The sequence below is a fragment of the Oncorhynchus clarkii genome, chromosome 16 (assembly GCF_045791955.1).
Source record: "Oncorhynchus clarkii lewisi isolate Uvic-CL-2024 chromosome 16, UVic_Ocla_1.0, whole genome shotgun sequence".
In the NCBI taxonomy this organism is placed as follows: domain Eukaryota; kingdom Metazoa; phylum Chordata; class Actinopteri; order Salmoniformes; family Salmonidae; genus Oncorhynchus; species Oncorhynchus clarkii.
The window spans coordinates 12,658,128-12,683,409 of record NC_092162.1 but is presented as its reverse complement, the minus strand read 5'-3'; the positions used below and the strand labels follow the sequence as shown (position 1 = coordinate 12,683,409).

The 25,282-nt window shown below is 41.9% G+C and overlaps 2 protein-coding genes across 2 annotated transcripts; one reads left to right on the top strand and one right to left on the bottom strand.

Moving 5' to 3' along the window:
* Positions 1-616: 616 nt before the first annotated feature.
* Positions 617-7,442, top strand: LOC139367978 (ankyrin repeat domain 22). The gene is made up of 6 exons (XM_071106426.1): positions 617-808; positions 5,695-5,886; positions 6,226-6,333; positions 6,493-6,570; positions 6,671-6,769; positions 6,923-7,442. Exons 1-6 carry the CDS (start codon positions 788-790, stop codon positions 6,998-7,000), a joined length of 576 nt encoding a protein of 191 aa, XP_070962527.1. The 5' UTR covers positions 617-787; the 3' UTR covers positions 7,001-7,442.
* LOC139367977 (lipase, gastric) lies at positions 7,437-25,129 on the bottom strand. The gene is made up of 10 exons (XM_071106425.1): positions 25,020-25,129; positions 23,740-23,857; positions 16,981-17,092; positions 14,276-14,474; positions 13,449-13,558; positions 13,163-13,299; positions 12,836-12,982; positions 12,595-12,666; positions 8,851-8,919; positions 7,437-8,654 (listed from the first exon to the last, which is right to left on the bottom strand). Exons 2-10 carry the CDS (start codon positions 23,848-23,850, stop codon positions 8,415-8,417), a joined length of 1,197 nt encoding a protein of 398 aa, XP_070962526.1. The 5' UTR covers positions 23,851-23,857; positions 25,020-25,129; the 3' UTR covers positions 7,437-8,414.
* Between the last annotated feature and the right edge of the window lie 153 nt (positions 25,130-25,282).

Here is a 25,282-nt window from a genome sequence, read left to right as displayed (position 1 = left end):
ATAGCTGAACAGATTAATTGTGCACGAGTTGACAAAGCTTGAGGCAAAGCAGTCTAAACAACCGTACTTTGTCCCTCATTTTCAACACTTTTGTGTCAATATTTTTTCTTCAACTGAAACAAAGGTGCTGGGGGCAAATTCCAGCTTGGCACACGTTCTCCTGCTGCCCTGCGGTGCTGATCTCTGAAACGTGGATAGATGGAAATCACCACATAATGCTACAAATGAAAAGAGATTGCAGAGGGCAGTATGCTGCAAATACTACTTCCAAAATAAGTTGTTTTTACTGCAGTAATTTTGCCGTGTAATTGGAGTTACAGTGCAGTATAACTGCAATTCAACAGCAGTAGTAGGCCTACACAAGTTATTCTATAATTACTGGGTTCAAAATACCACAGTAGACTGCAGTTAGGCCTTAACACAAAGTGCTTACCCACAATTGTTGCCTGGTCTTGTTAAAATTGGCATCGCAAAAGCTTTCAACTGTAGCCTAATACGGTTTGTGTAGGCAAACGTATCTTCCTGAAAAGGTCCTTAGACACACCTACAAAAAAAAGGTGACGTTCTATGGTAATGACTCAAACAAGCCACACCCTACAGTAGATGCGTTACTAGCGGGGAACCAGATGATTAATCTGTGTGCGGTGCGTAACTGAAAAATGAATAAATCGGCTGTGGAAATATTAGCCTACCTCTGAAGAAATTTTAACTTGACTGGCTTCTAAAAATAAAAGTCAAGTGTTTTATTTTAGCGGGGAAAGTATTTTGTCACTGAAGAAGAGGCGACATGGGGATAGTGTATTCAGAGGTGAGCTGTCATTTAAACACGTTTAATGGGAACGTTTTTTAGTCTGTGTGTAGTTGTTTAGTCTCTGAGAAAGTTTTAGTAGGATGCCTCTCAATACAGTCCCTCAGCAAAGCAGCATGTGGATTGCTAGGTGTAGCCAGGTAGATGCAATTTCTCGCAGCTGAGTAACACTACCTGTAGCCCAGGGTTCTCCAACCCTGTTCCTGGAGCTCTACCCTCCTGTAGGTTTTCACTCCAACCCCAGTTGTCACTAACCTGATTCATTTTGTAAACCTGCTAATTATTAGAATCGGGTGCGCTAGATTGGGTTTTGAATGAAAACCTACATGATGGTAGCGCTCCAGGAACAGGGTTGGAGAGCCATCATCCTAGCCTTTACGATATTTAAAGCACTATTCGGGCAACTTTATCGGTGTCTCGAGTAAAAAGGGTGAAAGAAAATCACAAAAACAGTTAATTTCGTGCAAACCACATTCCAGTGAAAAGCAGACGTCGGGAATCGCAGATGGGTGCAGTCGTTGCGTCATATACATAACCTGGTTTACTTAATAAATTCACTGCTAAATTATAATTAATAAACATAACACATCATGTACTTACATAATGAATTGTATGTAGAACATGATAGATAGCAGCCTACACTTACAAAACTTTTGGAGAGGAAGGAAAAGGAAATAAGTCAAACACTTTTCATAATACCAGAAAGACTTTCCTACATTCACTTTTATTGTAAATAAGAATATCTATTTCTAAACACTTCTACATGAATGTGGATGCTGCCATTATCATGGATAATCCTGAAGGAATGGTGAATAATGATGAGTGAGAAAATTATAGACACACAAATGTCATACCCCTTGAAAAATGCTAAGCTATTTTATTAGTGTAATGGTGCGATTGTTAGCATGTTTTGGGGTTATGATATTTGTGCATCTGTAACTTTCTCACTCCTAATTTTTCACAGTTCATTTAGGATTAGCTGTAATCATGTTAGCATACACATTAATGTAGAAGTATTTAGAAACATATTATATTCTTATTTACAATAAATGTTACTCCAAAATGACACAATACATTATTTACCATTCATTTCAATTGGGCACAAAATAATCTGAAACACAACCAAAACAAACAGCAAACGCTTCCAACAAATTTGTAGATTCACAACCTTGATGTAGGCATTGCATGCTATGAATGTGAGACCAAATACTTAAATTGTACTACTTTAATACACATACAAGTGAATTTGTCCCAATACTTTTGCGCCCCTAAAATGGGGGACTATGTACAAAAAGTTCTGTAATTTCTAAACGGTTCACCCAATATGGATGAAATTACACTCAAATGGAAGCTGACAGTCTGCACTGTAACTTCATAGTCATTGATTGATTTAAAATCCAAACTTTTGGAGTATAGAGCTATAAGAAGAAAAAATGCTTCACTGTCTCAATAATTACGGAGGGCACTGTAATTCATATCACTGTAATTCATATCATAGGCCTAATGGTACTGTAGGAGACAGCAAGCTCCATCCTGCCCCTATGGGTCTACCGCCCTACAGCGCCCCAACCCAACACACCCCACTCAGCTTTAGGATCTTAGTGAAACTTTCATTATTGGTTCCAGGTGTGTTAGGCCAAGGCCAAGGCCAGAGTGACAACCAACCATTGCCAGGACTGAGCAGCCCAGCAGGGATTGCCTAAATAGGTATCTCCCATCAAATCAAATCAAATGTATTTATATAGCCCTTCGTACATCAGCTGATATCTCAAAGTGCTGTACAGAAACCCAGCCTAAAACCCCAAACAGCAAGCAATGCAGGTGCAGGTGTAGAAGCACGGTGGCTAGGAAAAACTCCCTAGAAAGGCCAAAACCTAGGAAGAAACCTAGAGAGGAACCAGGCTATGTGGGGTGGCCAGTCCTCTTCTGGCTGTGCCGGGTGGAGATTATAACAGAACATGGCCAAGATGTTAAAATGTTCATAAATGACCAGCATGGTCCAATAATAATAAGGCAGAACAGTTGAAACTGGAGCAGCAGCACGGCCAGGTGGACTGGGGACAGCAAGGAGTCATCATGTCAGGTAGTCCTGAGGCATGGTCCTAGGGCTCAGGTCCTCCGAGAGAGAGAAAGAAAGAGAGAATTAGAGAGAGCACACTTAAATTCACACAGAACACCGAATAGGACAGGAGAAGTACTCCAGATATAACAAACTGACCTTAGCCCCCCGACACATAAACTACTGCAGCATAAATACTGGAGGCTGAGACAGGAGGGGTCAGGAGACACTGTGGCCCCATCCGAGGACACCCCTGGACAGGGCCAAACAGGAAGGATATAACCCCACCCACTTTGCCAAAGCACAGCCCCCACACCACTAGAGGGATATCTTCAACCACCAACTTACCATCCTGAGACAAGGCTGAGTATAGCCCACAAAGATCTCCGCCACGGCACAACCCAAGGGGGGGGCGCCAACCCAGACAGGATGATCACATCAGTGACTCAACCCACTCAGGTGACACACCCCTCCCAGGGACGGTATGAGAGAGCCCCAGTAAACCAGTGACTCAGCCCCTGCAATAGGGTTAGAGGCAGAGAATCCCAGTGGAAAGAGGGGAACCGGCCAGGCAGAGACAGCAAGGGCGGTTCGTTGCTCCAGAGCCTTTCCGTTCACCTTCCCACTCCTGGGCCAGACTACACTCAATCATATGACCCACTGAAGAGATGAGTCTTCAGTAGAGACTTAAAGGTTGAGACCGAGTTTGCGTCTCTGACATGGGTAGGCAGACTGTTCCATAAAAATAGAGCTCTAAAGGAGAAAGCCCTGCCTCCAGCTGTTTGCTTATAAATTCTAGGGACAATTAGGAGGCCTGCGTCTTGTGACCGTAGCGTACGTGTAGGTATGTACGGCAGGACCAATCAGAGAGATAGGTAGGAGCAAGCCCATGTAATGCTTTGTAGGTTAGCAGTAAAACCTTGAAATCAGCCCTTGCTTTGACAGGAAGCCAGTGTAGGGAGGCTAGCACTGGAGTAATATGATCACATTTTTTGGTTCTAGTCAGGATTCTAGCAGCCGTATTTAGCACTAACTGAAGTTTATTTAGTGCTTCATCCGGGTAGCCGGAAAGTAGAGCATTGCAGTAGTCTAACCTAGAAGTGACAAAAGCATGGATTCATTTTTCTGCATCATTTTTGGACAGAAAGTTTCTGATTTTTGCAATGTTAAGTAGATGGAAAAAAGCTGTCCTTGAAATGGTCTTGATATGTTCTTCAAAAGAGAGATCAGGGTCCAGAGTAACGCCGAGGTTTGGAAATAAATAATAACCCTTAATCTGGAAATAAATCAAATATATTGATACATAACTTGACATTACTGTCAACCATTGTGACATTGTGGGAGGATAACCAACCTTCGAATTAATGGCAAGGCCGCTATAAATGGTAGGTTACACAGTTTCTTCTGATAAGTCTACCGTCTCAACATTTCCTAGCAAAGAAAAACAGGGAGAAGGGAGAGTTTGTAGACATGCTGAGATAAAGAACATACTCTTTGCCAGAATTCAGCCAGCCTTCACAACACATTGAAATATGTCCCCTTTTGTGTTTTACACCTCCAGCAGAGGTATTGCATTTCTGAATGCGTGATATTCAGTTTGACATATAGTATGTTCTATGGATGGCCTTAAACTGCAGTAATTTATGTCTGAGATTATATGAACATGACTGGGCATTCAAACATATCTGTATCCATTCATCATTATCCATAGTGTCTCCCAGGTCTTCCTCATATTTTTGTTTTACATGTTTAGTGTCATTAGGAAAAGCCTCTTATCAACCCTTGGTACAGTTTGTAAATCAATTTAAGGTTTGTCAGACGGCCTTAAAATAATTATAATCTTTGAAGCTTCTGGCTTGTCCAGTGTTTGCTGCACCGAGAGAATAAAGTGTTGCATCTGTAAAAATACACCTGAGCTCCGTAGACTGGTCTTCCCTGGCTGTCTGACCCTGCTGTCACCATTTAATCGTGCTAAGACATGATGAGCATAGTGTTTTCTACTGAGTGTCCTCCATGACACTGAAGCCTGTAGAGCTGTTAACACCGTGTCAGTGTGAAAAGTAGGGAATTATGTAGGAAAACTGACAGACCAATTACGTTACATTTCTATACTGACTGTGATTGAGGATAAAAACATAACACACATAGACAACATCTGCCTCTGTTCGCACGCTCTGTGGTGTCCACGCGGCCCTAAATCTAGTTGGCTGAAACCACCAAACAGCCTAGCCGACCGCTCTGAGGCATCCGCATGGTCCTAAAGCACACTGATGCCGCTTTTTGTATCACAGTGCAATGATAAAACTGGGGGGGGGACAAAAATGCAATTTCACTATTTGGGAGGGTCATGTGAAAGTTGCACCTCTGCGACGGGGTCTCCTACAGATGTATTGTCTTGTTAAAGGGCAGTGTTGGCCATACCCATATAAGCTATGATATTTCACTAGCCATCTGACAGAAACCGGAGGTGACCTGTATTTGACCGCTCTCAGGTGTCATCTGTGTTTTTTAAAGAATATGACCTAAGGAGGGGCTGGCCAGTTGTCTCACAGTTATAACTGAAGTGAGACAGGAATTACCTGTTTTGCTGCTCATCTTATCTGCCACTGGCTACAGAAGGGTTCCTTCTCAGTACGGCAGTAGGCTCACTTACCGTATCTGATGTTGGCATTGTTTCATTGTTGGTTTGTTTATCCTTCAATAAACCCTTGACCCAGGTGTGAAATCAAGACTAATCAACATGCATTGATTTACCATACGTAGACTACAAATGCATGAACTGGTTTATGAAGTTACTTTACATGCTACCATTTGCTTATTTCCGCAGCCCATTTGCCAAGCTGCCTACGATAACGACCTTCAAAAGGTGTACCACATTCTAAAAGAGGATGCCAAGACTTTAAATGTTCAAGATGAGGAATCTGGCGATACACCAATCATAGCTGCCTGCAGACGTGGAAACATCAGAATGGTCAAGTACCTTTTGGACCTGAAGGCAGATGTAGCTATAAGGAACAAGGTAGTGGAAATGCAGTTCTGAGACATTTGGACAGTAGTTGTGTAACTTTTATTTATGCTTGTTTCTATGACTACCAAATACACAAACAGTAGTTATTATTTACTATGACATTTTTTATGTAAATATTAGATAAAAAGGATACTATCAGACCAAGTGTGACCTTTACTTCAATGTTTGTAGGAATCTACAATGGAAATGAGAATGTTCCTCAACTAGGTCATGCAATTGAATAAACAATACAGAAATATGTTAGTGTTATCAAGGAGGAGCCTGCCAAAACTGTGCGTCTTGTGAAATGTGTGGCACTGATCCATGCTCTCTCTCCCTGTCTGCCTGTAGAAACAGAGGACATGTTTGCACTATGCTGCAAAGAGGACCTTTTCCTTCTTGGATTACCTGATGATCACTATCCTCATGCCAATTCTGTTGATTGGATACCTCATTCTGGTAGGATATACTTTGAACCGCTGACCTTAGAATACAGTGGGGCAAAGTCTTAAGTCTCTCATCAGTCATGGCTCCCAGACCAGCCACACCAACTACACTGTAAGAGCAATAGGAAAGTGTTGTTGGTCACTGTGGTATAAACCTTCCTCCTTTCAACAGGAAGACAAGCAAAGGAAGAATGTGAAACTAATGAATCTGGTTCTGAGCACTAAAGTGGAGGTTGACGCTGTGGACTACGTGAGTACTGAGATGAAGTATATAGTTGTAATATTAGAATGATGAGCTACTGATCATTGTGTGTGACTTATTTGACCTTTGTGTTCACTGTGTATTTCAGCAGGGAAACACTGGTCTTCACTATGTCTGTCAGAGGAAGAGTCACAGACTCGTTCCACTGTTACTGGAGAAAAAGGCAGATGTTTCTATTAAAAACAAAGTAGGTGTGAGGTCACTTTTGCAAAGTGCATTATGTTAAGCTTACTAATCTATTCTCTAACCTCCTCGACGCCTCTGATAAAGCATAAGAGAACATTTTACGTTACTATTTCACTAAGCTTTGGTGGTAACAATGTATTATCCTGTCCTTTAGGATGATGAGACCCCACTGGATATAGCAAGGAGACTGCAGTTCAAGAAGATTGTTACAATGCTGAAAAAGCCTGACTGAAGGGGGGGGGGGGGGCTTGCAGACGATGGAGAATTTTTCACCATGGCAACATCACCTTCTCGTCAGGCGTCTTTTGTCTGACGGAGGAAGGATCTCTGTTCATATGTATACGATCTATGGTTCGTATTCGACACTTTGGCCTCAGCTGTCTAGCAACCATTCGTTAAGGTTCATACCAATATAAAATGGCCAAGAAATTGTTTTTAGATAATTTTTAGTCTCGTGGTTGAACCTCCTTTAAATATGACATTAATTGAATTTATACTATGCGTCTCAATATTTGTATATTGTATAATATATGTAAATTAGAAACGGATGAGTTCCTGGTTTTGATATTGTACATAGGAGTAAGTGAATTTAAACATTGTTACAGATTAAAGCATTCTATGTGTAGATACTCGGTTTCTTAAGCACTTATCAATAAATTGAATTGTACAACAGATTTAATACATTTTTATTGAGTAGTTGGATACATTAATTAAAAAGCAGCATACATAAGTGTTCTAACACAACGGAAGTAGAAAATGAATGAACAAACATGTCAGTCATTCTTTGGTCGGCACCCTTCCTTACCTAAGATCCAATAAAAATACTTAATCTATGTAACAAAATGACAAGTATCAGTAGGGATAGGTAAACCCAAATTGAATGTGTTTGATTAAAAAAGGCACAGCAACATTAACCAACACAACAACACAATAAAGTCCTAGTGATGACAGTTTGAAAAGTGCAATTTCTGTATGATAATGTACCAATAACTTAAGCTACATTCACAACCTGCATCTCATGGAGGATTATAACCTGTAATGTTTGTTACTAGTATATTTTCACTTACCTGGGACATTCTTAAATGCCGGCAGGTAGCCTAGTGGGCCAGTCAGTTGGGCCAGTCAGCGACAGGTTGCTGGATCTAATCCCCGAGCTGACAAGGTAAAAATCTGTCGTTCTGCCCAAGGCAGTTAACCCACTGTTCCCCAGTAGGCCGTCATTGTAAATAAGAATTAGTTCTTAACTGACTTGCCTAGTTAAAAGGTTAAATTATTTTGTTTTAAAGACATCTAATATCCATTCAAGTGTTCTGAAAGAGAGGACGGTGGTAGTAAAATCACAAAATAGAGGAATCCTCACAACACTGAATCCTAAACTCACAGCTTGTTTTCCTCACCATCCCAATTTAGAGGTACATGATTATTGCTCCTTGAGAGCATGGCTTACTCAAACACACGCGAAGACTCGCTTTTACACATACTTATAGTCACAAACACACAAAGTGCACAAACGTGTGTACTCACTCGCACCCAGGCACTGCGATATGTCTCCCAATATGTTTCAGATACAGTATTAAAATCGCTTCTGCTAGTGTGCTGAGAGTGGAGGTTAAAACTGGCCATATTTCTCCCTGACAATCCACTGTTCACACCAAGTCCTGCTGACTCATCAGTTTGATTATCTCACTGTACATCTCCTGGGGGGCGTCCAGACCCCAGATGAAGTCCAGGTGTTCCCAGTGCTCGATGTGGCGGTGGTACACCAGGTTGGGGACCTGGTTGAGCAGCACGGCAACGTCCTTAGGGTCAGCCAGGGTGTCGTGACCCCCGGACCATAGGGCCGTAGGCACCTTCATGTTCTGGATGTTGTACAGCGGGGGGGTCGACTGGAGGGGGGGGGGGGGCAGACAAGAATGGACTAGATGTCAGCTAAAGGCATCGATTGACCAACAGGGAACAGTTCATATGGACCAGTAAAGAGGTGGGAGCTTCTGAAAGCATTGGAAAACAACTTCAGTGTGAGGTGGTGTGTGTGTGTGTGTGTGTGTTTTGATTGACTAATGAGCTCTGAGCTGGCCTTACCTGGTTATAGTGAGCCATGTTCCCTGCTCTCCCATAGTCATAGGCCATCAGCTTTCCACCATGCACTGCCTGTAAAAAGAATACACATCACAAATACTTGGACTCTAGGTAGCTGAACACGTGGTGGTCCTGGATGTAAAGGTAGAATCTCTTAACCCAGAAGTAAAATCTTACGGAATTTGGTCAGCTGCGTGATCAACTTCTGTGTTCATACATGTTAGAAATTGACAAAATCTCCACCCTCGCAAAAGACACATGTGCAAAGCAGTTCAAGCACCACCTTCACCCAATCCTGATACGTCCAAATAACCAGTGACAAAAAAAAACTCAAATGTAACCAATGCTGCTCATCATCTCACGGATCCTATTCAGTCCCGGCAGATCCTTCAGTCGACAAGCAGAATCTGCCCCTGGGAGAGTACTATGTGCACCAAGTCCAACAGTAGGTAACCTTCAGTGAGGTTAAAGTTGTCTTTGGTAAATCTGGGATTGACTTTTACTCAAGGTTCATTCATTTCAACACCACTGAATCGTTGAGTGGGGGAAATGGGCGTGTTTAAGTCAATAAGTCTGTGTGCAGCAGGAATGTCTGTGCCACTCCTTTTCACACAGCGGAATGTCGATGATAGTTGACTTGGGTGTGAAACTGTGTCATAAACAGGGTGAAGGAATAATTTATGACACAGAAACATTGAGGAATAATTTATCAACGTCTTTGAGATCATCTATTTATGTCCCGAGCGTCTGTTTTTGCTCAGTTGCTTGTGAAATCAGTGTCGGTTTGACATAAATAATAACTCCCCTGCATCAAAAAAGTATCTGGGAAATTAAATTTGCAAACATGAAAATAAAAGAGAAAATCTCCTGACATATCCCCCTTCATAATGTAACGGTTACCATGAAAGCCTCTGTTGTAAGCAATGAACAGACGAGCCGTGCATCCTGAATTGGGGAGGACTAGGGTTGTGAAGGGAAGGTACAGTGCCTTTGGAAAGTATTCAGACCCCTTCCCTTTTTCCACATTTTGTTATGTTACAGCCTTATTCTAAAATGTAATAAATTATTTTTTCCCTCATCAATGTGCACACAATACCCCATCATGACAAAGCGAAAACATGTTTTTAGACATGTTTGCAAATAAAAAATAAAAATACCTTATTCACATAAGTATTCAGACCCTTTGCTGTCAGGCTTGAAATTGAGCTCAGTTGCATCCTGTTTCCATTGATCGTCCTTGATGTTTCTACAACTTGATTGGAGTCCACCTGTGATAAATTCAATTGACTGGACATGATTTGGAAAGGCACACACCTGGGCTACCGAGTGGCGCAGCGATCTAAGGCACTGCATCTCAGTGCTAGAGGCGTGATTCCAGGCTGTATCACAACCGGCCATGATTAGGAGTACCATAGGGCGGCGCACAATTGGCCCAGCGTCGTCTGGGTTAGGGTGTGGCCGGGGTAGGCCGTCATTGGCCCAGCGTCGTCTGGGTTAGGGTGTGGCCGGGGTAGGCCGTCATTGGCCCAGCGTCGTCTGGGTTAGGGTGTGGCCGGGGTAGGCCGTCATTGGCCCAGCGTCGTCTGGGTTAGGGTGTGGCCGGGGTAGGCCGTCATTGTAAATAAGAATTTGTTCTCAAAGGGACTTAAATAAAGGTTAAATCAAATAAATAAAACGTCTATATAAAAGGTCCCACAGTTGACAGTGTATGTCAGAGGAAAAACCAAGCCATGAGGTCGAAGGAATTGTCCATAGAGCTCTGAGACAGTATTGTGTCGAGGCACAGATCTTGGGAAGGGGACCAAAACATTTCTGCAGCATTGAAGGTACACAACCATCTCTGCAGCATTCCACCAATCAGGCCTTTATGATAGATGGAAGCCACTCCTCTGTAAAAGGCACATGACAGGCTGCTTGAAGTTTGCCAAAAGGCACCTAAAGACTCTCAGACCATGAGAAACAAGATTCTCTGGTCTGATGAAACAAAGATTAAACTCTTTGGCCTGAATGCCACATCTGGAAGGAAAACCTGGCACCATCCCTACGGTGATACATGGTGGTGGCAGCATCATGCTGTGGGGATGTTTTTCAGCAGCAGGGACTGGGAGACTAGTCAGGATTGAGGGAAGGATGAATGGAGCAAAGTACAGAGATCCTTGATGAAGTCCTGAGCGCTCTGGAGCAGGTTCTCAGACTGGGGTGAAGGTACACCTTCCAACAGGACAACAATGCTAAGCACACAGCCAACACCACTCAGGAGCGGCTTAGGGATAAGTCTCTGAATGTCCTTGAGTGACCCAGCCAGAGCCCGGACTTGAACCCGATCAAACATCTCTGGAGAGACCTGAAAATAGCTGTGCAGCGACGCTCCCCATTCAACCTGGCAGAGCTTGAGAGGATCCTCAGAGAAGAATGGGAGAAACTCCCCAAATACAGGTGTGCCAAACTTGTAGCGTCATACCCAAGAAGACTCGAGGCTGTAATCGCTGCCAAAGGTGCTTCAACAAAGTACTGAGTAAAGGGTCTGAATGCTTATGTAAATGTGATCCGTTTTTTTTATTTTTTATGAATTAGCAACAGCAACAAAAACAAAATAAAATCCTGTACTTGCTTTGTCATTTGTGTCGTTTGATGATGGAAAAAAACAATTTATTCAATTTTCGAATAAGTCTAACATAACAAAATGGGGAAAAAGTCAAGGGGTCTGAATTACTTTCCCAGATGCACTGTATATAACTGGAAACCAGTAAACAACCAGAATGCTTGTAACTTTCAAGGTATTTTTGGGTACTTCCGATTATCTCATATGTCTGTAATTATCTCAGGCGCTCCGTTTGACCTAATATATAAAATAATCAAATAAGATGATTTTAAAATGAAAAAGAATGACAAAGTGGAACATTTCTATATAATTGTATTTATTTTACTATGTCAATATGTCTTTGTTGTAAATGTTTTGGAGCCAAACTGAAGTTTGAATATTTGCATAGTTAATAAAAAAATGATGCTATTGTTGATAAGATGCTTTTTTAAATGATTTAGGCTATTTTCTCTGGAACCAAAGTCTATCCACTAGAAACTCATGGACAATATGGACACATATATATGAAAACGAGTATATATGAAAATGAAGACTATATATATAACATTTCAAAAATAAGTTATTCAAGTATAAATGACCAAAGATACCATAGATTCAAGTAACTTTGGTAAATTACCTGTAGCCAAGCAACCCTAGTGTGGACGGAGTGCAGGCTTGGAAGGGAGAGGATGGGGGGGAATAGAGGGATTGGTAAGGGAGGATATGAGATGTGTAAAAGGGAAAGGAACATCAAAGGCACCCAGACAGGGGGATCAGAGCAGGGTGTTGTGAGTAAAGTCTGCCCGGGAGACTCAGTCAGTCGGGGAGTACATCTGACTGCAGATGTGAACTTAATCCAAAGCTGTGTCTGCTCTGATCCCTCTGGACTTTGATTGGACGTCTTACTTCCACGGCTCAGGAAATGGAGGCTCGTACAGTATTGCAGCTATTAGAACAGCGTGGTTTAAGAAGAGCAAACTCATTCTCGAGTCAGACTGTGCTGCCTGCACTCCAGCCTTCCTGGATATATAGGTTGCATCTAGGGTAGGCCTACATGACAATTTTAACAAACAGGGGCTGGGGCGGGATGTATAGGTTTGAAGAAGTGAGGTGAATCATATTGGATCCAGGGTGTTTTGATAGGCTCTCATCAGGTATGTTCTTACCTGAGACCAGTGAATCATGTTCTGCACTGAGGTCCCTGCTGGGCAGTGGGAGGTGTACACAGGTGTGCGAGTCTAGACAAAAACAAATGAATATAAAAATCAACATCTTCCCCATCTTCATTCATACCTATAGAATTGGCTTGAGGAATGTAGATTTAAGGAAGTCTACAACAGTAATACTGTACAATATTCTTTTTTTTTTTAAAGCGATAACCAAAATGTGAGAGCTGTGGAGACGCACCATGTTGAGGTTCAGCTCATCGAAGCCACAGAGGATGAAGAAGAGGTTTCCACACAGCTCACTAAGAGGTTTCTTACTGCAGACGTTGGTGGCGAACCACTTAATGAGAGCACTCTGAGGCATGAAGTCCTTCTTCCCAAACACATCCTAGCATACAGAAACCAAACAATGGATTAGCATTTTGTCAGTATTGAAATAATCAAAGATTCTGACCGATTGTTCAAATAAAAAAAACTTCCGCCAAAGTTAGGTAAGCAACAGGTTAGACGTACTGTATGAATAAATTGTGACATAATACAGTGTAAGAAAATGTTATTTTCTACTCACCCAAATGAGGAAATCGGGGAAGATGGAGAGCTTGCTCATGGGGCTGGCAGTGAAAGCCACAGTGGCCACTGGAGCCAGGCCGAAGAACATCTTGATTTTGCTTGCCAGCTCAGGCATGGAAGAGAATGCAATAAAAGCTACGGGGACAGAGACAAGCAGTCAGAAAAACATTTCATGGTTTAAAACGGTAAACCATAGTGTAGAATAGATAGCAGTGCCAAACTACAGGTGAAAAATATTCTGCTTCATGTAATATGACACATAACCAACAATCAAGCCATCTCACCAATAGTGGTTCCCTGAGAGTGGCCGATATAGTAGATCTGCTCCTGGCCTGTGGTCTTCAGAATGTGGTTGACCACCGCTGGCAGGTCCTTCTTTGCCATCTCATCATAACTGAAGAATAAGAACAGAAGAAACTCAGTAAATGCCATAACAAGACTATTTAAATAGACATTTCATGTAATATCAAATATCATGTGTTTCTACTAGAACCTCTTGTGATTCTGTTGGTGAGCACAGGGGATATACACTCGTATAGGTCAATTTATTAGGTCTAGTACCGGGTCGGACCTAACTTTGCCTCCAGAATAGCCTGAATGCTTCGGGGCGTGGAAACGTTGTTCAGTTGGTTTCGAGGGACCAAACGTGTGCCGGGGAAACATTCCCTAAACCATTACACCACCGCCACCATCCTGTACTGTTGACACCAGGCAGGATGGGGCCATGGACTTGTGCTGCTTACACCAAATTCTGAATCTGCCATCAGCAAGACGCAACAGGAAGCAGGAGTTGTCAGATCAGGCAATGTTTTTCCACTCAATTGACCAGTGTTGGTGATCTGTTGGAGCCACTTCTTCTTGTTTTTAGCTGATAGGAGTGGAACTCGGTGTGGTTGTGGGCTGCAATAGCCCATCTGTGACAAGGACAGACAAGTTGTGCGTTCCGAGATGCCGTTCTGCACACCGCTGTTGTACTGCCCCACAGCCTCGTGACTCTCTGTAGGAGCTAACCATTTTCGTGTACCTCACTGGAACACTGGCCACTGAGTGAATATCCAGGCCTAGGTGCATAGCCATGACGTGAAGTGCAAGTGAAGTGCTTTGAAGCTACCTGAACTGCCAGAACTCGTCGTGGTCAGGGCTGAGTGTGAGGTGTCTCCTGGACCAGGTGTTTCCCCTGCTGTTGCCGATCCAGACGTCGTAGCCAGCGTCGGCTAGCAGGTAAGCCAGGCTGGTGTTGGGCAGGTTGGTCACCCAGTTACTCCCCGCAGCCAGGAGACCGTGCTGGAGGAACACTGCAGGCTTGGGATCTAGGAGGATGAGAAATTGACTTAATTGAGCATATTGCTATAGGGTGAATATTGTAGCAAAGTAAAGCAAGGATCATAGGCATAACATAGTGGTTATGTAATATTTATCCATTCTTCTCAAACATGGCTGAAGAATCCATTCACATTCCAACATTACCAAAAATACATCAACTGAAAGTGGATTTAACTAACTGGTCAATTCATAATTCAAGTGTTGTGTTGACTGTCACCACCAGAGGGCGTGTCTGTCCAAGCTATGGTACATCCCAGCTGCAGGGCAGCCTTTCTCCTTGTGGCTCAACACTCTCCCAGTTCATTTTTGGGAGCTTTAAAAATCCCAGAAATCTGTCAGAAACAGGATCTGTTGCATAAACAGACCATTAGATGATAGGATTGGGTACTATCCCTCTATTGCACTGTCGGAGCATTTGACTGCACCTGCTAGAACACAAATCTGTGTCCGTGATCAATGAACTTTGATATAGGGAATGGACCCCTAGCCTACCCTGTTGCCGAGACTGCCTTTACTTGAATTTCCAGCACGCTGCTGGAGAATTTTTTAGATTTAACATAACTCCCAGGTGATTCCAAGAGGCACACATAATGCTTTGTAGTGGGTGCTGATGGGAAGTCCTGACTGTTGTCTTACAGTGAAATGTGTGTGTGTGTGTTTATTAAGTATCTATGTTTTATTTTAGTATTAAAACACTGTCATTCACTGTTACAATAGCTAAGGAGTTAAAGGGACAAAGAGGGATTTTGTTTTAACAATAGTCTAATGTATAGTCAAAGACATAAACACAGTGTTATCTGTTCAAATGTTATACATTATGAATGATATGTCTCAACCACTTCGCCACAATGTAGCTGTGTGCAAGAAGACCAAATCTACAGTATCTCTCCTAGATTGAACATCAAAGATTTCCAACATTAGCTCTTCTAACTAGCACGGTTTTCAGAACAAAACCCCATCTGGGGGCTGAAATCATTCCAGCTCTGCTGTGTTCCTTTGGAGTGATCCAGACGCTCTCCCGTGTGAGCAAGGGAAGTGGGACAACAGGAAATGAGATGCATCTCCAGCCTATCACAGAGCCCTGCTACCTCCCTGACTGGATGTGCTGCTGCTGCCACATTCTACAGAGCAGGGAGCGAGAAGCATCAAGAGATACGAACAACATGATGGCTCCTTACTTATTTAGAGGATATCACAATATATTATTGAGATTTTTAACTCCCCAGACAAGCTCAACCCTGGCATATCACATCGTATTGGGGGGTATCTTTCAAGTGGAACCCCTGGCTAGTTTATGAAGCATTTCTAATGACAAACCAATGTCAATATTAACACTAAACTGAATTTGCATTTTAAATCATTGGAGAGGGTCAACTGAAGTAGTTCATTTACTAATTCATGTTTTGGAAAGTAATCCAATGGAGTGAAAACAAGACCAGAGCCAAGGCCAGTGTTTAATACTCAAGGCACTTAAATTCACCTACAGAGAGATCTCTGTCGAGAACACGAGTTCTTGTTCAGAATGATATGAGACACTGTGTTCAGGGGAAAAAAGCATAGTTTATAGCATCTGAATTTGTTTTGCACTCGAATGGTCTCCCCCAATGAGATTAGTGTGAGGTTTAGCAATCACTTTGCTTATTAATGAAATACAGCGACAACACAGGCAAGAGAAACTGAATACTGATTCGTAGGAACCGGAGAGCGAGAGTAGCTCCGCCTGACAGAAGCGGTGGATCACGGTATTTTCGCCTAAACTTGTAAGACAACAACTTAAGAAGTTGAAGAAGTTAAGAAGAAATATAAAACTTTTAATGCCATTATGCATTCCTAACACACTAAATCAAATAATGTCTTCCTTATTACTGTAACTATTACTTTTCCCATCACATATTGAAAATACACTGTAAATACATTAGAACAACAGCCTAATATGGTGGTGGTTGAAAATGATCCGAGCTACATTTGAAACAGCTCATGCTAGGGACGGATTATGAGGAATACCAAACAAGTAAAAACGCCACAGAAATTCAATTCAATCATAGTCTGGGCTCAAAATGATTGAAGCATAGAGGTGAACTACTTGCAGCTCGACAGCCTTACTGGATGCATGTGATATTATAGCTGGTGATGACAGGACAAGCCACCTTCTGACAACAAAAGGTCAGGCGTAGGCTGGGCGGTGCAATCGCAAAATATAGTCCTCCTCCTCCGCTCTTGTCAAGAGTGACTAATGCTGAAGACCACTTCAATTTTGGATCTTGACTCAGTACTAATGTTTGACAATGTGGGAAATATCAGCACTTCAGATGTTAGTGACGGTGTTTGTGTGTGTGCGTTGGTCTTTGATATGTGGATCTGACTACAGGGCTAGAGGCCCTGGCTTTCCAAAGTGCACGTCAATGCAGACCTCTACTCCGTTTTTAAAAGAATTAAGGCCGCCGACCATTTGAATTAACCCCATGCTATGGCCATGAATCTGTTGATGCCCACCGTCACCGTTCTTCAGACCGCGCGGAATCCGGTTGACACTCAGGATGTAGCCGTCCTCTGTGACGACGTCGTGCTCCTCTGTCGGGTAGCCCCAATGCCTGATGATCTCACTCTGTGTGGGAGAGAGAGAGAGAAGACAAAAACAAACAAACAGTCAAATATTTTCGGAATTCTGACAGAAAGGGTTTCTATGGTAACACTTTATTTTACAGCCCTATTACCATACTTTACTCACTGTGAAATTACAGTAAAATTCAAGCAGACAACATTATTTCCGCTGCCTCTACTAGTCAGCATGTCACAAAAAAAATCCATTCTTCCCCTGTTGCATTCCCTCCCACACGCCCATTCCCAGATATTATATACGCTAATCTGGACCTTCAAAAGAAAACGTGTGAGCCTGTTGGTTCCGGCCAGGCCTGCCATGCAATCTAGCCATGCATAATTAATACCCACCACCATTTCCTGTCTCCCTCTATGCTGCAAGTCTACACATTCTACTGACTGTGGGACTGTGATAAAACTTCTGCTGGCTCAACACACACTGAGGAGGTATGGAGGGGAGTATACAGAGGCCCAGGGGTGGAGGGGAGAATCGGTGTTCTGCACTGTCTCATTTGGGTCTGGTTTTACATAGGGAAATGGGAGTATTGAAAATAATTTCATGTCACATGACCTGCGTGTGGGAAGGAGAGCTATTGAGAGGGTATGTGCTTTCAGGCCTACAATGGGAGAAAGAAACATTAGCATGCGAGAACCATTACTACTGGGAATTGTATTAGGATTATATCACTGAGACGGTGTAGTTTCCAATGACAAATACTGTATACTAACTAGACACTAGATTCAGGATCATGATATTATGTTACTGTGCTCATAAAATATTTAAGGATAACCACTGACATGCACCAGGCCCAAATCCACACGTTTATTTTACCAGTGGCACACCTTATATATGAATAAACATACATTGTATATTTTCTGACAAATTTTGGTGAATGCATTTGATTGTTTACCATGTCAAATATTTCAACTACTGTATGCCTGTACGTGCTCCTGGAGCACAAATGATACTGATATCACTAAGCACACAGAATCACAATTTGTCCCTTAAAATCCATTCTTGAAAAGTGAATGAATGCCTATCAAAACTCCTTTAGCTTACAACAAACAACCCAAGATCAGTTCAAGGGTTATTACACCTTAATAATAATAATAATAATAATAATTATTATTATTATATTAAATTATAATAATAATTAGCATTATTATATAGAAATACTGGAGCAAGAGGATACAGACAAATACATTTTACTGCAATTTACACATTTTTATATCGCTTTTTCTGTTTTATTAGGACAGATCTTAGACTGAAGGTTTTAGGTATATCATATGGTTGTGATATTGTCCTATCTAGAGATACATCTATGCTGAAGTTCAACACATGACAGAGGGACTTCCCATGACATTTTGTCAGCCAGTAACTCCCATGCAAATAACTGCCGGTCTCACAGTAATTGGCGGTTAATTAACGTAAACAAGTTCAGCATCTCTGGGCTTTTATGAAACTTTAGTTGCGATACAAACCTTAGGCTAAATGTTGATTTGAAGAAAAAAAAAGATTGCATGAAAGGCATGTGCTCTGCTCAGATTGTTTACACAGGCTGCATGCACACATTCCCTCATTCACAATTTGTCAAGCACATTATAATAATCTCACCCATCAGACTATTCTCAATTTAATATAGTCTTTAAATAGAGCCTACTAATATATGTGTGGAATTATATTTGGTTTAGAATGCACCCCCCCATATCTGGACCCCTAGCCGAGCTAGACAATCTGGACCCTCTCTTTCTAAAATGATCCGCCAAAATTGTTGCAACCCCTATTACTAGCCTGTTCAACCTCTCTTTCGTATCGTCTGAGATCCCCAAAGATTGGAAACCTGCCGCTGTCATCCCCCTCTTCAAAGGGGGAGACACTCTAGACCCAAATTGCTACAGACCTATATCTATCCTACCCTGCCTTTCTAAGGTCTTCGAAAGCCAAGTTAACAAACAGATCACCGACCATTTCGAATCCCACCGTACCTTCTCCACTATGCAATCTGGTTTCCGAGCTGGTCATGGGTGCACCTCAGTCACGCTCAAGGTCCTAAACGATATCATAACCGCCATCGATAAGAGACATTACTGTGCAGCTGTATTCATCGACCTGGCCAGGGCTTTCGACTCTGTGAATCACCACATTCTTATCGGCAGACTCAACAGCCTTGGTTTCTCAAATGATTGCCTCGCCTGGTTCACCAACTACTTCTAAGACAGAGTTCAGTATGTCAAATCGGAGGGCCTGTTGTCTGGACCTCTTGCAGTCTCTATGGGGGTGCCACAGGGTTCAATTCTCGGGCCAACTCTTTTCTCTGTATACATCAATGATGTCGCTCTTGCTGCTGGTGATTCTCTGATCCACCTCTACGCAGACGACACCATTTTGTATACTTCTGGCCCTTCTTTGGACACTGTTAACAAACCTCCAGATGAGCTTCAATGCCATACAACTCTCTTCCGTGGCCTCCAACTGCTCTTAAATACAAGTAAAACTAAATGCATGCTCTTCAACCGATCGCTGCCCACACCTGCCCGCCCGTCCAGCATCACTACTCTGGACGGTTCTGACTTAGAATATGTGGACAAATACAAATACCTAGGTGTCTGGTTAGGCTGTAAACTCTCCTTCCAGACTCACATTAAGCATTTACAATCCAAAATTAAATCTAGAATCTGCTACCTATTTCGCAACAAAGCATCCTTCACTCATGCTGCCAAACATACTCTCGTAAAACTGACTATCCTACCAATCCTTGACTTCGGCGATGTCATTTGCAAAATAGCCTCCAATACTCAGCAAATTGGAAGCAGTCTATCACACTGCCATCTGTTTCGTCACCAAAGCCCCATATAATACCCACCACTGCGACCTATATGCTCTCGTTGGCTGGCCCTCGCTTCATATTCGTCACCAAACCCACTGGCTCCAGGTCATCTATATGTCTTTGCTAGGTAAAGCCACGCCTTATCTCAGCTCACTGGTCACCATAGCATCACCCACCCGTAGCACGCAGCAGGTATATCTCACTGGTCACCCCCAAAGCCAATTCCTCTTTTGGCCGCCTTTCCTTCCAGTTCTCTGCTGCCAATGACTGTAACGAACTGCAAAAATCACTAAAGCTGGAGACTCATATCTCCCTCACTAACCTTAAGCACCAGCTGTCAGAGCAGCCCACAGATCACTGCACTTGTACATAGCCCATCTGTAAATAGCCCACCCAACTACCTCATTCCCCACACTGTTATTTTATTTTGCTCCTTTGCACCCCAGTACCGCTACTTGCACACTCATCTTCTGCACATCTATCACTCCAGGGTTTAATTGCTATACTGTAATTATCTCGCCACCATTGGCCTATTTATTGCCTTTACCTCCCTTATCCTACCTCATTTCCACACACTGTATATAGACTTTTTCTATTGTATTATTGACTGCATGTTTGTTTATTTCATGTGTAACTCTGTGTTGTTTGTGTCGCACTGCTTTGCTTTATCTTGGCCAGGTCACAGTTGTAAATGAGAACTTGTTCTCAACTAGCCTACCTGGTTAAATAAAGGTGTTCTCAACTAGCCTACCTGGTTAAATAAAGGTGTTCTCAACTAGCCTACCTGGTTAAATAAAGGTGTTCTCAACTAGCCTACCTGGTTAAATAAAGGTGTTCTCAACTAGCCTACCTGGTTAAATAAAGGTGTTCTCAACTAGCCTACCTGGTTAAATAAAGGTGTTCTCAACTAGCCTACCTGGTTAAATAAAGGTGTTCTCAACTAGCCTACCTGGTTAAATAAAGGTGTTCTCAACTAGCCTACCTGGTTAAATAAAGGTGTTCTCAACTAGCCTACCTGGTTAAATAAAGGTGTTCTCAACTAGCCTACCTGGTTAAATAAAGGTGTTCTCAACTAGCCTACCTGGTTAAATAAAAGGTGAAATAAAATAATAAAAAACATGTCATCCGTAGCTTGCACTCAAATAAGCGAATGGAGGAAGTGCTTCCAGCGGTTGTGTTTTAAATATGCCACACTCTAAAAAATTATGGGCTAAAAACAACCACATTTGGGTTATATGGTAACCTAGCGCCGGTTAAATAGTGAACAGAACACATGTTGGGTTATTTTGACCCAGTCAGTTGGGTTGCGTGAATAACCCAACATGTTGGGTGGTTGTGATTACCCAAACATGGGTTAATTTAACCATCAATTGGATATTTTTTACTCTCATGCTTGGTTGACCTAGCAGCTGGGTCATTTTGAATGAAATCCTTAAGTTGTTTTCAGGAGGCGTGGCTTGTTAGGAGTGTGGCTTTAAGGCAGATCTAATTGGCCACCCGTGAGCATAAATGTCATTCCTGTTCATCATGTTAATTGAACATACTGAACATTTTAATTTACTGCATTTTACACATTCTTCTATAACATGAAGATTATTTCTTATAATAAGGTATACCACCTTATTGTATCCAACAATGGGATTCAAATAGTTTTTTAGGGAATTTACACTCTGCTGTAAGCCTCATTGAAGCTACAACAATGTAAATGTTAAACCTCAACATGTGATAACTATAGATGGGTTAGCTGACAATGTCATGAAAACAATGTGCGCGCTTCCATGGGGAGTGTTGTTGTGATTCTGGATGGCCAGATTGCTGGCAAGAATGACAAGAAACTGTCATTTGGGGAATCGTAAGTGGCTCATTTCAGCTCGATTGATACCATGTCTTGCTTTGAGGTGTTTTGACTGATTTCATGTCAATGCTAATATGGCTAAAATTCACTAGCTAGCTTATCAACAACTGTAACAATGTATTTGAGAGACAAGTTCTCATAGACCCAACCCGTCTACAAAACAGATGAACAGGAATGGCATTTACTCCCATGGGTGGCTAAAATGAACTGAAACCCACGCCCCTACTAAACACCTCTAGTCTTCTGATCCGCTGGGTCATAGCTCAATAACCCAGCATCAATAACCCAGCATCAATAACCCGGCAGTTTATAAAGAAAACAACCGAACTAAGTGACCAAAGGACTGTAATCCAGCAGTATTTTAGTGCAGGTAGGCTACACCAGTTGTAAAGTGAATTTATGTGCCTATTTTTAAGAATTGAGCAATAAATAGGCTATAGCAGCATGAGAAAGCTGGGATCCTCTATTAAATATTGCCCAGTCAAAATTCTATTTTCACACGCAATTGTGTAATGACTGAGTTTACAAGAACACGTTTCACTTGGCTCTGTAAGCTTTGGGCTCTCCAACCCTGTTCCAGGGGTTCTAGCCCTATGGGCATCACTTTAGTTGTGATACAAACCTTATCAAAACATATAGGCCAATGGGCTAGGCTACATGATGCATGCCACTATGATTCGAAAAAGTCAGGGGGGAAAAAAGTTGCTGTTTCTTGCCTTAGACTGCACACACTGGGCATCATTCACATGATAATATTCTCACCCCTAAGACTATTCTCAATTTAATATTGTCTTTACATATCATACTATATTTGTGAAATTAGTTTTGAATGGGCCATTATCATGCATCTGTCGGAACAGAAAAAAATATAAATAATAATGAACAAGTCATCCATAGGTACTTGAATAGAGAAAGGAGGCCGCTTTTCCTGCGGTTCACTTACATGCCAACCAGGTAGGCTACTCCAGCTGCAAAGCGAAGAAATGTGCTTAATATTAGGAAAGTTGAGGAATAAATATAGTAGGCCTAGCCTATAGAACGCTGATGGGATCCTCTACTTTTTAATAGAAGCCATCAAAACTCTGTTGTTTTCTCAAACAATTGCATAGCCTATAGAAATGCAACATGGGCTTATACGAACACTTATTTCATTCCATGCATCAACCAGCTGTGAGGAGCTGGCTCTCACTCTGCAACAGGTGAGCCTATTCTATTCAAACTCTGAATGCCAGAGCTCTCAAGAAGTGTTTGGTTCGATTTTCAATGGCATTTGCATTGATGTCAGAGTGATTAGATGGGCATTACGAACTGGGTTGTTCGAGCCCTGACAGCTGATTGCCTGACAGCCACAGTATATCAGACCGTATACCAAGGGTTTGACGAAACATTTATTTTTACTGCTCTAATTACGTTGGTAACCAGTTTATAATAGCAATAAGGCACCTCGGGGTTTGTGGTATATGGCCAATATACCACAGCTAAGGGCTGTGTCAAGGCACGACGCCATATACCACACCCCCTCATGCTTTATTGCTTAAATAGAGCGCTGAGTACCAGGTCATTAGCAACTGTCCGTTAGCAAGTCTGGTGGGCTACTAAAGACCATCAGAGTGCAGTTTTGGAGAAGCCTAGTTACTAATTTGACTGCGGTAATGACTACTGATTGCCGGTAAAACAGTCATGGCAACAGCCCCACTATCACATGTTATGACATTCCTTGAAATAACTCATGGGATATATGGGGTACAAAGGGCAGAATGTGGGCTAAAACAGTACTCCCCACATGAGGTAACCACCATTACTATTTGTTTGTGTGGCCCAGAAGATTGCCTAGTTCTATGAATTGTTAATGAGCTCTATGAACCAAGAGGTCCGGTAGTGTTTTTGAAGTTTGGATAAATACAATTTGTCAGTATCTGGCCACTTTGTTTACGAGAACACCGCTTCTGTTATTGATTTGATCTAACTCACAATGTTCATGTTGACCTCTGGGTCCAGTCTTTTACTGTCTTTCAGCGAGGATCTCTGACACTGGACCGCTCCAGTGTTCAGGAAAGCCACTAAAAGTAGAACCCACACCATGTTCACTCTGAAAAACATAATACATGTGTTATAAACCTCTAAAAAATTAAAAATACCTTTTCTGACCACATTATGTCAAGACCTATACAGCAGCACACACCTGGAAATATAAATATGGTCAAAGGGTACTTAATGCATTAAACGTATCATTGCAATCCTAATCTCTCATCGACCATAATAATAACGCAAGATTTTAGTTCTGGGTTAAGCGAGATTATTGCAATCCAAATGTTGCTACTCAATCCCAAACATTGCTACTCTTTGGATTTCACAGATGCTAGTCAGCTGCCTTTACTTCTCTTCGCCATGAGATATGGCTTGATAGTGTTTTTAGCATTTGATACAAGTTCAAAGTTAGCCATATGTTTGTGTAATATCAAAGGATTTTGGGATTTTGGCAAGAATTATCACTAAATAGATCAATGCTATAAATACTGCTATTGAGTGGGTCCAGATTTTGACATTGAGCTATTTGGTGCGGCAGGTAGTTTAGTGGACTCGTAACCGAAAGGTTGCAAGATCGAATCCCCGAGCTGACAAGGTAAAAATCTGTTGTTCTGCCCCTGAACAAGGCAGTTCCTAGACAGTCATTGAAAATAATGATTTGTTCTTAACGGACTTGCCTAGTTAAATAATGGTAAAATAATAAATAAAAATGATTGAGTCTCATAGCCGATTAGTTAGAGAACAACAAATTGGATTATAAGGTTGCCTTTGCAGTCAATAGAGCAAAAAATGCATTTTAATGAGTTGTTGTGAAGAGTTTAAGATACGTTTGATATAACACCAGGATTTTCATGAGTGAGTGAAAGTTTAAATCTCTAGCCTTTACAAAGAAAAAAGGTTAATTAGACCTAACCTACAGCATGCTTTGACCTAACCTACAGGCTTCCGGATCGCTCCGGCCAAACTAGCGTTTCTTCTCCATGATGAATGTATGGAGCGATTATAAAGCAGCGGAATGAAATTCAGGATGAGTAGTCAGACAAAGGCTTCATTCAGTAGGCCATTGTTGACATTCATTCCACACGGACACTGACAACTTCTAAACTATTGCCACATATCACGTTGGTGATATATGGAAAACGCAAACATTTTTATCAGCTATCAAATAGCCTATATCCCCAAAAATATAATTTACGATAGCTACAATGTGTCCAAACACTTACCCGGACAACTTCTGTGTAGAATTAGAATACTGTATTATTCTTGGTTGGCCGACGAAAGAGGAATAAGTCACAGCAGCGTGATAAAACGTCAGAGGCACCAGTGGAACGTAATCATTACTCAAGTTACAAAACGTTCTGTTTTGCAACGAAAATAAGCGTTTCTATTGGACAGTTTCGGTTAGGTCCCACCCTATTTCCCGAACCTGTCCAATATAAACGCTAGTTTTCATTGCGTTTTGCATGTGTCCGGTGTAATGATTACA

Coding starts and splice junctions, on each gene's coding strand:
- LOC139367977 (XM_071106425.1), bottom strand. CDS start 23,850: ATGGTGTGGGTTCTACTTTTAGTGGCTTTCCTGAACACTGGAGCGGTC. Junction 17,093..23,739: donor CAGAGGTCAACATGAACATT/GTGAGTTAGATC, acceptor TCTCCCACACAG/AGTGAGATCATCAGGCATTG. Junction 12,667..12,835: donor ATGAGCTGAACCTCAACATG/GTGCGTCTCCAC, acceptor GTTTTTGTCTAG/ACTCGCACACCTGTGTACAC.
- LOC139367978 (XM_071106426.1), top strand. CDS start 788: ATGGGGATAGTGTATTCAGAG. Junction 5,887..6,225: donor ATGTAGCTATAAGGAACAAG/GTAGTGGAAATG, acceptor GTCTGCCTGTAG/AAACAGAGGACATGTTTGCA. Junction 6,770..6,922: donor ATGTTTCTATTAAAAACAAA/GTAGGTGTGAGG, acceptor CCTGTCCTTTAG/GATGATGAGACCCCACTGGA.